Source organism: Mustelus asterias, chromosome 7 (genome assembly GCF_964213995.1).
Source record: "Mustelus asterias chromosome 7, sMusAst1.hap1.1, whole genome shotgun sequence".
Lineage (NCBI taxonomy): Eukaryota > Metazoa > Chordata > Chondrichthyes > Carcharhiniformes > Triakidae > Mustelus > Mustelus asterias.
In genome coordinates this window covers 64,755,330-64,772,116 of record NC_135807.1, presented here as the reverse complement: position 1 = coordinate 64,772,116, position 16,787 = coordinate 64,755,330, and the positions used below count along the sequence as shown (strand labels likewise).

The 16,787-nt window shown below is 41.7% G+C and overlaps 1 protein-coding gene across 1 annotated transcript in view; it reads left to right on the top strand.

Annotated features, from left to right (window-relative positions):
- Positions 1-16,247, top strand: part of alkal1 (ALK and LTK ligand 1) — a 45,974-nt gene extending 29,727 nt beyond the window's left edge. Inside the window, exon 4 of the mRNA XM_078217072.1 lies at positions 16,172-16,247. Within this exon, the coding sequence (XP_078073198.1) occupies positions 16,172-16,236 (65 nt within the window). The 3' untranslated portion in view covers positions 16,237-16,247. The remainder of the gene's footprint in view (positions 1-16,171) is intronic.
- Positions 16,248-16,787: the final 540 nt, after the last annotated feature.

The following is a 16,787-nucleotide window of genomic DNA, read 5'->3' as shown; positions in this document are numbered from 1 at the left end:
TGGGTTAATCATTGTCATTTCCACTGCTCAGGTTAATGCTGGGTGGTCGGTCCGGTTTCATTCCTTTTTATTGACTTGGAGGAGGTAGTTACTAGACTGGGTCTGTGGCAGAGCGTGATGGAACCAACAAGAGGGAAAAACATACTTGACCTCATTTTCACCATCTTGCCTGCCAGAGATGTATCTGTCCATGATAGTGTTGACAACTGAGTGACTTTCTCAGCCATTTCAGGCTCTGGAGTCACATATAGGCCAGATCAGGAGGGGATAGCAGATTTCCTTCTCAAGGACGTTAGTGAACCAGATGGGTATTTATGACAATCACCATCAGATTTTTAATTTCAGATTTTTATTGAATTCAAATTCCACCATCTGCCATGGTTGGATTCAAACGCAGGTCATCAGGGCTTTTGGATTACTAGTCCAGTGACAGTAATACTACACAACCATCTCTCCATAACTTCAATTGTGGTAAAACTGCAGATGCTGCTGGAGTTCTCCCTCAAGGCGATCCAGTAAAAGGAAAATTTTAAAAATGGCATTTGCGTAGCACCTTTCATGATCACAGATTGTCTCAGAGCATCTCATAGCCAATAACCACTATTATAATGTAGGAAACACAGCAGTCAATTTAAACACAGCAAACTCCTACAAACAACAGTTGATAATACCCAATTTTCTGCTTCAGTGATGTTGAGAGAGGGACAAATGTTTATCAAGACACCAGGGATAATCTCTCATCTTTGCATTAATGCCATCAGTACTTATGTCCATCTGAGAGGGCAGATGGGGCCTTGGTTTAATATCTCATCCACAAGGCAGATGTTCAATTGTAAGGAGCTCCCTCACTATTGCACTGGTGTCAACATGGATTTCAGTACCCAAGTCATAGGTCAAAATAGCTCTTCACGCCTGTGGAAGTTTTCAGTCCTGCCAATGTTAGCAGAGGTTTTAATGGCTCATTGGTCCCACCGCGTGTTTTCCCATGGCAGCAGGAGATGGAAAATTCTGGCCGCAGGGTGGAACTCAAAGTCACAACATTGGATGCAAGAATGCTGCCAACTTAGCCACCGAAATTTGATAGAGTTGTTTAGAATCACACACAATAAATTGTGATCACACAGAAGCACCAATAGACAAAGGACAAAGATTGGAAGGAACTGATCAAAGAACCAGAGGCAACATGAGAAAACATATTTTATACAGCATGTTGTTCTGATCTGGAATGCATTGCTCGAAAGGGTGATAAAATTATGTCCAATCGTAACTTTCAAGGAAAAATTAGATAAATATTCAAAGGGAAAATGTGGAGCAAGTGAGTGGATTAATCGGATATCTCTGCTATCAAATTGGCATAGGCACAATGACGAAGTACCTCCTATACTCTATATTTAACCTGTGGGTTTCCTCCAGGTGCTCCAGTTTCCTCCTACAGTGCGAAAGATGTGCTGGTTAGGTGTATTGGACATGCTAAATTCTCCCTCAGTATACCCGAACAGGCGCAGGAGTGTGGCAACTAGGAGGTTTTCACAGTAACTTCATTGCAGTGTTAATGTAAGCTTACTTGTGACACTAATAGATAAACTAAACTTTAACTTAACCCTTCACTATTCTACACAGAGCAAGATGATCAGTTACCTGATTTTGTTGGTTGATGGAGAAATGTTGGCCAGAATACTACCATTGTCAGGAACAAAACAGATAACAAACGTTGCATTTATAGGGCTCAGTGGTGACCAACCAGCTTAGCGAGTTAATTGTGCCACATTATTGGCTAAACTATAGCTGTTCAATATCATTCTACAATACAGATGAGTCAGCAGTGAGTAAAGTCATCAATAACTAATAATCGCGTACTGATCTGTGGAGATTAAACCTCTGTCTGCTCTGACATGTAAGCTTTGACAAGGTAATTAGTGTGCTTCAATATTTAACATCTGCTGAACTGCTTCAACAGGACAGGCAGAGTTTCAACTTAAGGTTACAGAGTATATTTCCTTAAAAGTGCATAAGAGTGTCAGGTTCTTGATGGAAACCTGAACCATAATCTTATGATTCAAAAAGTATTAATGAAACCTACTGAGACAAACGGACACAAATATTTGTCAATGGTCTTTCCTCCAACATAAGGTCATGAGTGGGGATGTTCATTGATGATTGCAGTGTTCATTACTATTCTCAATAATTCAGATGTTGAAGCAGTCTATGCCTAATAGAGCCAGACTTGGCCCCACTATGAACATCTTGAAACTTGACCATAAATTTAAATGGACCAGCCAGATATGTACAGTGGCCACATAGAGGAGGTCACCTTCTTTCTCCTTTAAGCCTGTCCACCACCTTCAAGGCACCAGTTAGAAATGTGATGGAGTACTCTCCACTTGCCTGGATATGCAGTACTAACACCACTCAAGAAACTTGACATCGTCCAAGCCAGCTTGATCAGTATTCCAACCATCATCCTAAACGTTCATTACTCACCTTTAAGACACTGTGGAAGCAGTGCGTACAATCTACAGGATATGCTTCAGCAACTCACCAAGGCTGTCTTGATAGACCTTCCAAACTCACAATCCCTATCATCTATAGAAGGACAAAGGCAGGGATGTATGGGATCACCACCTGCAGGATCTTCTCTGAGCCACTCACACTTTGATCACAACTCCTTCATTGTTGCTGGGTTTAAAACCTGGAACTCCCTTACTAACATCACTGTGGGTGTACCTAAATTATATGGACAGCAGCAGTTCATGATGATAGCTTGCCACCACCTTTTCAAGGGCAACTCGGGATGAGGCATAAATGATGATCTTGCCAGCGACACCCACATCCTAAGAACACATTTTTGAAAACTGTCTCCCTGCAGCAAATTGGATGGTTATGGCACCACTGAGAAACAGCAGCCTCGGTATTTCTCCAGTTGCCTATGAAAGTGGGTCTCTGTGCAACCATGTGGACAGGAAAACTGCAGAACCTCCCTTGTTGTTCAATTTCTCATTTACATTGAAATCTGGGCCACAAAAACTGTCTTGGATTAGAGATCAAATTGTTTCATAAAATAGTGTTCAGATAGCAAGAGATTTAAAAAAAATCAATGCTGTCTTCCTACACTGACGAAGGGTCATCCTGGCTCTATTCTCTGTCTACAGATGCTGTCAGACCTGCTAAGATTTTCCAGTATTTACTGTTTTTGTTTCAGATTCCAGCATCCACAGTATTTTGTTTTTATCTCCCTTCTTAATGTTGTTGCCTACATCCCAAAAATAAAATGAAACATATTTTCTGAGCTGCATTTATGGCTGGGACTTCTGTCCCGATTAAATAAGTTATGAGGAAGCTAATTTTATGTCGCAGCAGTGATCAGATTCTAAGCTTTTGCCTCTGGAATGCCTTTTTATCTTCCCCTCAGATGGAGCATTTGGCAACCATAAACTTGATGAAATCACAAACGGTTAATGTGGAAAAAATCATATCTAGCATTTGAAGAATCGTCTTTAAAGCTTTCCTTTTATTTTAATATAACTTTAAGGCTGAGAAATATAAGAAATATTTTTTGGTCACACAGGGTCAGCATCAATCATTTACACCTCTGCTGTAATACGGAGTGTAAAGGCCCCAGCAATCTGCCTCAAAGTCAATTCAGAAAGGAATGAAGTTGACAGCTCGGTGTGTGATTAAAGTCATTTGTGTTACTAACAATTGGATTGAGACACCCAAATTTATTCAACACAGAAATCTTAAAGCCAACACACAATGGAGATTTTCAGGCCACCAGCCTGAGTTGGTTTGGAACTTAGGATCTAGTAATAGGTCAGTCCGAATACTACGACATATCCAGTTGCTGTAATGCAGCTGTTTTATACTGAAGAATTGCACTAAATGCATCCCAGCGGCTTTGTCTGAGTAGATAACCAGATTAATTTAAGCCTGCGTGCCAGCTGCATCTGTCCTTATGAATCTTGTATTATTCGATGCAGCTCAGTAGGAACATGCTACTGTGTAAAATAAAACAAAATGTAAGGCATAAAGGAATGTAACTCTTAAAAAATCTATCCATCATTCTTATATATCAAGAGTTGTCAGTTATGCTCGTGACAGTGGTCTGAAAAGAAAACATGTACGCGTAGACATTTAAATAGCAGTTAGTAAACATTGTGCTTATTCCTCAAGCTTAAGTGATTGCAAAGCCTGAAAATCTAGCAGTGCCCAGACTTCACAGGTTCTGGTCCCATTGCTAATTTCATGGAGTCCCTTTTTATTAGCCTTCCCAGCATGCACCTATAACTGACATTACACCTTCTGAGATGCTACGAGGGGCATAAGAACTGTTCAAGGACCCTTTTGCAAAATTAATTATCAATGAACAAGACAGGTGAAGGGCCAGCACTGTTCACCGGCCCTTCTTGTCTCTCAGTGATAGCCCCCCTTGACTCTACAGGGGTTCACAATTGCCTCAAAAGCCAGAATCTGTTCTAATTCTCATCCCAGAATGTATTGCTGCCAGCAGCCTAAATAGTGTTTCTCTCATTGTGTCAGCTGTCTGTGAGGTGTCGGTAGCTCATTACAAATTTTAGATAAGGCCTGAGGGCAGATTTAGGTTGGTTCTTAATTCTGTAGAAGGAACCAGTGCACACAGGATTAATGTGGGAAGGAGCACAGTACTGCCCACACAATGATGTAAGAAAGCACGTGACCTAGACTTAGAGTCAGTGTGGAATGTTCAGAGACACGCTAAGACCGAGGATGGATATACTCCTGTTCCCTTTACTATATAGATACAAGTAGTTAATAAAGGCTTGCTGTTAACATACAGAAGACTCCTTTAACAGACCTGTTCTGTAACCAACACCAGCAGAATATGCTAAATACTACCCCTTGTTTTATTCCATTTTGAGCTAAATTTAAGCAGGTGAGAAAAACTGAGTTATTAATGAGGTTAGTGCTCGTGTTCAACTTGTTAAATGTTCACTAATTTGTTGTGTTGAGTTGTGCAGCACAGATATTGATGATTCAAATCCAAATCAACACTTCCAATGAGATTCCTTGATGAGGGTTTATGGTTTACAATGAAATGGTGACTGAAGTTCCTGTGCAGTCATCATGCCTGTCCTTAGGTGTGTCCCAGACCCTGATCTGTCCACATGAGGAACTTTACAAAATTCTGAAAATAAACAATATTTCAGAATGATGCTTTTAGCCAGATGTAAGCTCTTAATGAAATATTTCAGATGTCCTGCTGCATTGAAATAGCCTGAAATAGCTCCTCACATGAAGTAATTCTTGATACGATTGCATTTTGCCAAAGCAAATAGTAATTTGCGGTCAAAGCATTCTGTGATGCAATTTAAAAATAAAGACTTAATCTCTTCTTGATTTTGAAGTTTGATGTTGGAAAATGACTGCATTCCTATGTGGAAAATGTTGAGCATCATCAAAGCAGCAACACTGCGCTTCTGTCACTGAACAGCACCCCAGTTTTACTATACAAGGTTCACTATTCATCACTTATAAACCCACAAGTTATTCTTCCAAATCAAGGTCCAAGTTAAACAAAAACGGTTGGAAATTTGTTTTTGCCCATTTTGGGAAACACATCGGAAGCTAATTGCCTGAGGCTGGACCAAATTTCTGGGCCAATTCATTACTTTTGGGCCATTGTTATTCTTCTGAATTGGTAAAGCACTACAGTCAATTTATGCACAACTGGATCTAGCAAACAAAAACGTTAATAACCAGATAATCTCTTTTTGATTGAAGGAAAATTATGGATTGGGGCACCTCCTATACTCTGCTCCCTACTCAGTTAAAATTTAGCCTTGGGTCTAAAGGCAAGATGGCAGTTTGAAGAGAACCAATTTGGGTCTAATGCAAAGTACTACAGTATAAACCTCTGGGGGAGATTTTCTGCTTCGGTATAACGTATCACCTCAGTATAAAGTATCACCTGGCTAAAGTGCAGAGAGGAGTGAGGATGACCATGTTTTTAACCACAATAAAATTTTCTTCGAAAAGAAGAAAAGTCAGGCAGCTTCATTTTCTGGCATGCGATCCTCTCCATCGGCTTGCCTTTCTATAATAAGGTGATTCTAAGCATCTGAGTGGCAAAGACAAAATCTACCCCTCAATTCCAAGAAACATAAACTGCTAAGTATCTCTGCATCCCATAGTTTTTCAATTGAACTCTGACCTGCTGCCCTCCACCGATATTCCCTCTGAGCCACCCACAAAGGCAGAAGAATGACTGACGCTCGCATTACAGATTGGCCAATTGTTACTGACACCAGCTGATTTTCATTTCCACTGATTTCAATGCGAGTGCAAACCATGTTATAATGCTGACAGACACCTGTATTTGCTTCTGATTCTTTGCTGGATTGAACCACTGGCAGATTTACACTGGTGACATTTACTGGAAGGGGTACTGCAGATCATATCACTGATACATTCTTTCTGTAGAACAAAGTCTACTTTTGATACCCCGTGCTTGTCACCTTCAAATAAATGGACTTTCTCTCTAATCACCGCAACTCTCTTTATCCCTATGGGGAGGTGTTGCCATAGAGTTAATGTCACTGGACTAATAATCTACAGACCCAGGCTAATGCTCAGCGGACCTGGTTTAAATGGTTAACCGTTTAAATGACAGAAGATAGTGGAATTTGAATTCAATTTTAAAAAAGCCTGGAATCAAAAATCTTAATGATGACCATGAAACAATTGCTGAGCGGTGTAAAAACCCATCTGGTTCACTTATGCCCTTAAGGATAAGAAATCTGCTATCCTCATATGGTCTGGCCTACATACGACCCCAGACAACAATGTGGTTGACTCCGAAATGTGAAATGGCCTAGCAAGCAACCTTGGTTCCTGCCAATTTTGAGAGAGCTGTCCCATAAACTAGCCAAGCAACAGCCTGACATAGTCATCCTGATGGAACCAGACCTTACAGATAATGTCCCAGACACCACCATCACTATCCCTGGGTATAAAAGCAAATTACTGCGGATGCTGGAATCTGAAACCAAAAGAGAAAATGCTGGAAAATCTCAGCAGGTCTGGCAGCACCTGTGAGGAGAGAAAAGAGCTGACGTTTTGAATCCAGACGACCCTTTGTCAAAGCTGGGTATATGCTGTCCCAGCAGAGGTCATGGTACATTGGTATACAGTTTAGAGAGAGTTTCCTGAGAGTCCTCAATGTTGACATTGGGCCCCATGAAGTCTCCTGGCATCAGGTCAAACATAGGCAAGGAAACCTCCAGCTGATTATCAGGTATCAACCCCTCCCCTCGGCTGATGATTCAGTTTCCTCCATGTTGAACGCCACTTAGAGGCAGCACTGAGGGTGAAAAGGTTATAAATATACTCTGTTGGGTGACATCAATGTCCATCACCAAGAGTGGCTCGATAACACCACCACAGACCGAGCTGGCCAAGTCCTAAAGGACATAGCTATTATACAGGAAATAATGTAGAGTTCTTCTATGTCTGTAACAACACAGGGCATTAATAGTAAAAGTCTAATTATATATGACTGATTACTTTAATTTCAAATTATTTGTCTGGGTAGGATTTCTGTACTTACAAAAGGATCATCTTCCAGAATGGACTGTTGGTAGATAAAAATATCAACTTTTGAAGTAATTGTACTGAATAAACAACACTTTATTGCACATGGATTGTTCCAAAACTTGTCTTGAGAATTTTCCAGAAAGGTACCTTTTCATAAAAGTAACTTATCCCGTCCATTGTTATTTCTGGTAGAAAGAAGAGGATAAAAACTAAAGGTTTACAGTCATATTACGTTGAAATATTCCACAAACTTGCAACAGGAAATAAAATCCAACAATGTGGAAAATTGCCCAGGCATGTCCTGTACACAAAATCAGGACAAATCCAACCCGGCCAATTACCGTCCCATCAGTCTACTCTCATTCATCAGTAAAGTGATGGAAGGGGTTGGCGACAGTTTTATCAAGCGGCAATTATCTGACTCAGCAATAAACTGCTTGCTGACACTCAGTTTGGGTTACACCAGGGCCACTCAGCTCCTTACTTCAATACAATCTTGGTTCAAACATGGACAAAAGAGCTGAACTCCAGAGGCGAGGTGAAAGTGACTGTCCTTGGCATCAAGGTAGCATTTTACTAAGTGTGGCATCAAGGAGCCCAGAAAAACTTGAGTGAATGGGAATGAGTGGGAAAACCTTTCATTGGTTGAAGTCATACCTGGCACAAAAAAAGGTGGTTGGAAGTCAATCATCTCAGTCCCAGAAGGCACAAGTCAGGAATATGATGGAATACTCTCCACTTGCCTGGAAAGCTGCAGCTCCAACAACACTCAAGAGGTTTGGCACCATTCGGAACAAAATGGCCAGCTTGATTGGCATAACATCCATAAATATTCACTCCCTCCACCGCTGACAAAGTGGCAGCAGTGTGTACCATCTACAAGATCCACTGCAACAACTCACGCAGATTTTTTCAACACCAGTTTCCAAACCCAGGCCTGCTACCATCTGGAAGTTCAAAGGCAGCAGATGCATGGGAACATCACCACCTGTAAGGTCCTCTCCAAACCACACATCACTCTATCACTCTGACTTGAAATATATCACTGTTCCTTCACTGTCATTGGATTAAAATCTGGAACTTTCTCCACAACCACATGGACTGCAGCAGTTCAAGAAAGCAGCTCACCACTGCCTTCTCAAGGGCAATTAGGGATGGACAAGAAATGCTGGCTTAGCCAACATTGACCACATGAATGAATAAAGAAAACAGCATGCATCACAACAGGAGGTCTAATGATAATACTATTGCAATTACATCTAATGATAGTTTGCAGGGTGAAATATAGATGTTTGCATTGAAACCTTGGACACAACTAACATCAGAAGCCTTAAACTTCTCGACATATTACACAAATTGCCTTCAGAATGTTCTTTGGCATTGGTGAATTATTTTTTATAGTTTCTGGTTAACTGGACTGTAACCCTAAGTTTTGGTATTAGTTTCTTACATTGTTCCATTTTCAGTTATTGCTGGGCTTTTTGAAGATGGCAACATTATTTTTTTTTGGATCTGCATAGTTTTAGATCCTATTACATATCCAGTCTCTTTCTGGTTGTATCTGAAACTAGCCATTTTGACACTACCCCTGAAGGGTAGATTGTACTGCCAATATTAATAGCACACATTTAGTCACATTTTTAATCTTTGGCAGCTTCAGCTTCTTAAAGACGATGCCCCCCAGACGAAGAAAAGTACTTGACCTGCCTAGATTCATTAGTGAAGTACTTTTAAAGGAATGCAATTTATTGCAGAGAGAAGAATATAATATGAATGTACTGAACTTCCAAATGATAACATGTCAATAGATTTAAACCTCAAGTACTTAAAGGGCTTGATTTTTAATTAAGATTAATACTTGTATGGTGGTGGAAGGTTACAGAGATGTGAGGGACAATCTTGAAACCCCAAAGTTATTGCCCAGTTTAAAATTAAAATTGGAAAAGAGTCTGCAGGGGAGGGATCTGAGGCCGTGTGGAAGGAGTCCACAGCTGGACTAAGGGACCCTAACTGGGGGCACCCTCAAACTGCTGAGAGTCACAGCATTGAGATAGACTCAGAGCTAAGAGGAAAAAGGAAATCATCCTTGAAAAAGTGCAGTTGGAGCCATTTGTGCCTTTTGAGGCACTTTTTCAAGAGACTGTAGGAGTCATTGGTTGAAATTTTCCTGTCCCGCCTGCCACAGGAATCATCGCGAGCGGGAGAGGACTATGCAAAGGTCTGTTGACCTCGGGCGCGACTTACTGGTCCTGGGGCAAGTGCGGCCGGAAATTCCCACTTATTGGCTTCACAATATAGTTGCTCCATTTAAAGATGAACAGAGAGGTATATGAGAATGGAAAATGCAGCCAAGTGTCAAGGAAAAACAACTGCTACAATAGCCAGATCATCAATGACAATCTTTCATGTGTTTTCTGTAATTGCCATGGATAATGGAGCAAAGGATATCCAGTCATTGCTGAAGTGCAAGTTGAGTTTGATCAGCAAACTAGATCAGAGATTACAGACCTGCCAATGGTTGGGTGGCACATTTCATGGAAATGTCCAAACCTCTTTCAACCTCTGTGAAATTGAGATATCAAGTATTAGGGTGGGCATTTTGGTTATTTAGATCTGTGAGTTTATGACTCAGGTACAAGGCTGCATCTGCAAACAGCTCATGTTGCAGATGCAGCTCCGGGGAATGACATTTGCTTTCTGTTTGCGAGTGGGAGATCTACTATACTTTCCCAGTGATCATTAATCTCTAACAGTCTCCAGGGAGAAGGAGGATTGAATAATGGAGTCTGCACTCAGTCCTGCCTTCTTGATGGCAGTGTTCAGGTTAAGGAGGAGAAGGGCCTGGTATCACCCAGCACAGCTTCAAGAGGAGGTCCAACCTGAAGTCCATAGTCCAGGGCAGGCTCAGTAAGACCGACAGGGTGAGGAATTCACACCCATCCCTGGAGGTGACTTGTACGACCAGGAGTCTAATGAAGAAGGTTTTCTTATTTGGGATGAGTGAGATCACATCTGCCACATTTTGTGGGAAGTTCAAATGCCGCATGGACTGGGAGGATATCTCCTACCAGTGCCCCGAAGGTCACTGACACCTCAATTTTATTTGCCTGTGGATCATTCCAGGGATACACAGTAGACCTATCAAGGAGGTGATGGATGCCCTTTACAGTTAGTCTCATCATTATGTGAAATTCATATTCAATAAAACCAGCCAGGCGGCTAGATTTCTGGGGTTTGCAGATATTTCAGGCGTCCCCAGAATTCAGGGTACAATTGCTTGCACACATGAGGCTTTGACAGCTCCATGGCAGAAGTCCCTGATATTCATTAACAGACAGGGTTTCACTCACTGAACATTCAACCAGCGTGTGATCAGAAGCACATCATGCACTTTTGTGCCAGGTACCCTGGGAGTTCCCATGACTCATATCCTGAGTCACGCCCAGGTGCCAAGGAGAAACAACAGATATTCAAAGGATTTCAGCAATTACAGGGGTGGTTGCTTGTGGATGCCTCAAATGACGGCTCATGACACCCATACATTGTCCTTCAAGTGCCTTCTCAGTGCATTGGTTGACACCATCATTCATTGAGCAGACCATTGACTTCCTGAAGAGATGTTTGGATCACTCAGGTGGGGTTCTGCAGTTATCTCCACAGAGTGTGTCCTGCATAATTGTGGTCTGCTGCATCCGTCACAACCTGACCCTCCAAATGGGGGGATCAATGCCAAACATGGAGGCGGCTGAGAGCTCTTCAGATGATGGAGAGCAGGAGAGGCAGGGACCTAAAGGGAGAGATGAGGGTCAGCTTCCGGTGAGGATGCCTTCAAAGAAACACCATGCGGAAGACATGCCGATGCCACACTGATAGTCAGAAGAGTCCAGGAGGAGTAAGGTCTAGGTAATGGGGCACAACCACATTCTTTCAGTCCTTTAATGACATGCCTGTGCACTGAAATGTATTTACAACCAGTAACATTGAGAGGAGGTTCAGCATTTAGGCTTTCTCCTTCAGCCCTCGTGTTTCAATGGGCCCCAACCTTTGGAAAGGTCAGCTATGAACCCTGTATCTATGCCCTCTGGAAAGTGAAAGTTAACACAGCACAGGCACTGCGTCAAAGGCTACAGGTTTTGTTCTTTGGCACTACCAATGAGGACAGCCTTCTCATTCTGAAAAACAATTACAGCTACCCCTCCAAGGCTATTGAGCAACCTAACTTCATGTTGCCATGTAAGGAGTAGGGGTTAGTAACACATTTAGCAGATACCTCCAATGAAGAATTTGACACATCTCGCTGAAATAACACAAGGGCCGAGTAACTATCATGACTCAGCTACACTTCAAATGAATGTGAGGCTCACAAAGGTTGGGGAGAGGGGGGGGGGCTGGGTGATCACTAATTGGGAGCATGGAGTCCCCTCGCAAAAAGAGGGCACACAGATGCATATGCGCAATGTTTTCAAATGATGAGGCCATTCTCATGAATAGCAAATGTATTTACAAAGGTGCATGATGTAGACTGATTGAACTGAGGGCTGAGGATGGAGATCATTTGGCATGTTAGATGAGATACTGGTGATGTGAAAGTATCTGTGAGAGAGTCAGTGTCAATGTGTCTCCAGCTAATATTGTGTGGAATCCCTGAGCCGTGTGATCCCTGAGTGCATGATGCCATTATGAATGTGAGTTTGGACTGAGTTGAAAGTTGACCAACCCTGGCGGAGCAGATGAGATCATTCATCCTCTTTCTCCACTGCATAGCATTTCTCAGGCAGATTGCTGATTGCTGACCACCTTTGCAACCCCCTCCCAGACAGGCAAGGTGAGGCTGGTGGGTCTCCTGGTACCACCCCTCGAGTAGAGAATATTCAAGCTGACAGACTTCATGAATGAAGGCCTCAAGGGAATCATTGCTGAAGCTGGGAGTAGTTTTTCCCTTTGGAAGAACCACATCAAGAACTTTCCCATAGACAACTGGCCTCCTGAGAGCACTGTGTATGTTCAGGTAACATTTAAAATTGGCTCCTGGACCTTTCACCCCAGTGGATGAATCAGTGCTTTCCTACTATATGATTAGGAGAGCTATTTGCTGATGATTAATTAATGAACTTCTGAGCATTAAATCGAATGCAATTTCCCACCATGCCACCCAATGGGAAATGTGCCTCAAAACCTGCCCACCCCCACACTTAGGGCAAGACTTTCCTGCACCATCCGCCACTGATATTGTCTGGTCCTGCCAAAAGCAAATGGACTTTAGGCTTGAAAGCTGAATCTCCCAGTGAGGATCCTGCTACGACGGAGCCAGGATACCCTGGCCTTAGTCTCTGGAATGGAAGATTCCACTCTTATGTTCTTATTTTAAGAAACCTGTTTAAGCAGGCCAGGAACAATTGTGGGCCCTTTTAAATTTGAAAGTCATGGTCTGATGATGTGAGTGAGACCCTGATATAATTTTGACTTTGTGCTTGTCTTGCAAGATCTGGTGCTGGTCTCACCTGGGAAACTTAACACGATGGACAAGCTTAAAAGAGGATAAAGACAGAAATTATGCTATTTTTGGGAGTTTTTGGGATGGTGGAGGCGATAATACGGTGTTCCTGGGGGGGTCAGAATGTTCCTCTGGACACCATTGGAGACTTAAGACCCTCCCTCTCCCAGGCTTCCTTCCCACTCCCCTCATGATTACTGCCAGCAGAGACCCATGAAATTGTGCCAAAGTGCCAGCTGTCAAAGCAGTACCTGTGGTGTAACAGCAGCATTCATAGAATCCCTACAGTAGAGAAGGAGGCCATTTGACCCATTGAGTCTACACCGACTTTCCAGCAGAGCATCTTACCTAGGCCCACTTCATCCCTGTAACCCATGCATTTATCCAGCCAATCCCCCTTACTTATACATCCTGGAGCACTAAGGGGCAATTTAACATGGCCAATTCACCCAACCTGCACATCTTTGGACTGTGGGAGGAAACCGGAGGAAACCCACACAGACATGGGGAGAATGTGCAAACTCCACAAAGACAGTCAACCAAAACCAGAATTGAAACCAGGTTCCTGGCACTGTGTGGCAGCAGTGCTAACTGCTGTGGCACTGTGCCACTCACATCTTTGCACCATGTCAAAATATTCATTAGACCACTAACAGAAAGGGTAAATACAATTCTGATTGTTTAACACTTCGCTTGCAGCCTGAACAGAACAAAAAACTTGACCATTTGAAAGATATTTCCTTTCTGAGCTTTTACAGGTCAAATATGGGACAGCACCATTGAGCTTCCCTGCTGTGTTTTGCCAAATCTGCTGCCATGCATTTTTTTCTTATGCACCACACCTCACAATGTTGAAATCAAGATTTATTGCTCATTCTCCCACTCCAACTCATTCTTTCCCAATGCCTCAGATTTTGAAGCTGCTTTTCTCCCTCGCTGTGCAGCGTTAACATTTCATCTGCTTTGAAATAAAAGAGTTTCCCCAGGAGAAAAACAAGTTTAGTGGTGTTGAATAATGTAAATAGTACACTTTTTGATCTGCCAATTTTAGTTGGTGGCTTTGTGTGAACGCCTGCACTCTCGATTCTTTAGGTTTTTTACAATTATCCACAAACATAAAATGTTTATTGGAGTGTTTTGTAAATTATTTTTCTATAATCCTGAGATACCAATTCCACTGTGTGAATGTCATTGTATCAAGGATACAAAGTTCATTAACATCTGCTGTCCATTGGGTGGTCTCCTCTGAATCAAGAAACAAAATGAAATATTCCATCGAAAATTTAAAATGATCAATTTTCAAAGGTAGCAAGTTACAATTTCAAAGTTCTTATCACATTTTCAACCTTTGTCCAGCAGCATTAAGCTTCTGGAAATGAAAGTGTGAGGTGAGGGTTGAAATCACGAAGGGAGAATTTTAATTCTGTTTCTCCATTTCTTGGACAAAACAGAAAGATGAGGGTGTCAAATTTTGGGTCATAATCTCCATGCTAATTCCTTCCCAGAAATGCATTGACTACCAAATTGGATGCTGGTGGCCTCTGGGGATGCAGCATGGTTGCTTGAGTTGGCTGATTAGGACCCCATAAATAAAAATGTAGGACGCAGACTGAAGTTGGTAAACAGATGGTCACAGCTTAGGTTGAAGGTATTCCATCCAGATTTTCAGTGGATTAACCCGTCTTTCCTAAATGTGCTGTGAGAATCGCTGTGAAACACCTGGTCTGGGAATCATAGCAGGTGGGACACAGACCCTGCAAAGGTCTGTTGACCTCGGGTGGGATTTTCCGTTCTTGGGACGAGCACGGCCAGAAAATCCCACCCCTGAAAATTGTTTTAAAACATGTTCATTGAATGGAGCCAGGAGGAACAGGAGTGCACTGACTAGCTTTGCAAAATACTTTGACATCTGCCAGACATCTTTCCATTTGCCACTGCCTCCTCTCCTCACCCCTCCTTAAACCTACCGGGTTTGGTGACTGAGCTGGCTGGAGTTGGCCAGGTCCCAAAAGGCTACAAGACACACGACTAGTGTCTGAAATTCTCTACTTTCTTACAAATGAAACCTAAGGCCCATTTTCTGGTTGAGCTTGAGGCTGGCATCTTTATGGCCGACACACATTTTGCACTGGAAATTGGTGGGAGATGCATTTCTTCCATGGCAGTATAATTGTAATTAATGTGGGGAAGTGTCTTTGCTAATTTAATGATACACTACTACACTTGAAAAATACTTCAGAAATAAGCATTTGGGACATTCTGAGAATGTGAAAATTGCAACTTGAAGCCAAATCTTTTTTTAACCTTGATTTTGCTAAAATAAAGTTCATTTTTTATACTTGTGTCCCCTTATTTCAATAAAATAAGAAATCTTAGTTTAATTTCCTCACAGAATCATGGAATAGCTATAGCACAGAAACAGGCCATTTGATCAGAAAAACGTGTGCTGACTCTTTGCAAGAACCGTTTAGTTAGTTCCATTCCCTGACTCTTTTCCCTGCCACTGTAACTTTTTTTATTTCACGTGCTTATCCAATTTCCTATGGAAAGGCATATCTGAATCTGCCTTGACCACCCACTCAGGCACAGCATTTTAAATTGTAACCATTCACTCCGTAAAAAAAGATTTTCCTCATGTTGCCTTTGGTTCTATCTGCATCCATCTTCTAATTTTTGACTCTTATGCCAGTTTCTCTCCATCTATTCTGTCTGGATTCCTGATGATGTTGATGTCTTCTTCAAATATCCTTTCAAACTTCTCCTCTCTCCAGAGAAAAATCTCAACTTCTCTAATTCAGCCTCGCAACTGAAGTCACATCCCCGAAACCATTCCCGTAAATCTTTTCCAAGCATTATCCAAAATTTTTGCATGCTTCCTAAAGCACGGGGGCTTTATTGAATATTCCAGTGGGGGCAAATCAGTGAAGGGTGATCACAATTTCGTTTGGAGTTTAAATTTCTGGACTAGGCTCTGTTTTTAACAATGAAGTTTAGTAATTTATTAAAACCATCAAGAATTTTCTCCACATTTTGAATAAAATTGTTCACAGAAGTAATTGTTCTCTAAATATTTAATTACAAAAATCCATTGTGTGCTTTCTGTTTCAGACTATAAAAGATGTGCAAGGTTGCTAACAAGATTAGCTGTGAGCCCACTGTGTACACAACATTAAATATTTGCCATGTAAGTATACAGTATATGCATAAAATGCTCCTAGCTTTATGTGATGGAATTCCTTGGCCCTGTTATGTGAACACAGTGAATTGGATGTCCCACAGATAACCCTGCCGAAGCATTCAGAGTCACATAAGATCAGTTTATTTGAATAATTCTGAGAGGTGCCAACTTTACCATGGTCACACTTTGGATGTCTACTGGAACAATGTTCTCCAAAAAGATAAGCATTAGCCAGATGTGGTGAGTTGGGAATCCAGATAGGGCTTACTGTATTTCTGATTAACAAATGAAAATTGAATTGACAAAATAAGAATTCACAGCCATGTTGCACATAAACTCAATACTTGTTCATGTAGTGCATATATATAAACTTAAACTTTTTTTATGAGTTTGCCAGAAAACTGGGAAGAAAATGTGCGAACAGTTGCAAGTGTTTCTTCATTGTTGCGAGTGCTGTATTTCCTTATTTACTCTCTCTCTCTTGTGGTATGAGTTTTAAACTAAAAATTGCAGGCAAACTACACTCAGGTTGCCTCTATTGTGTGA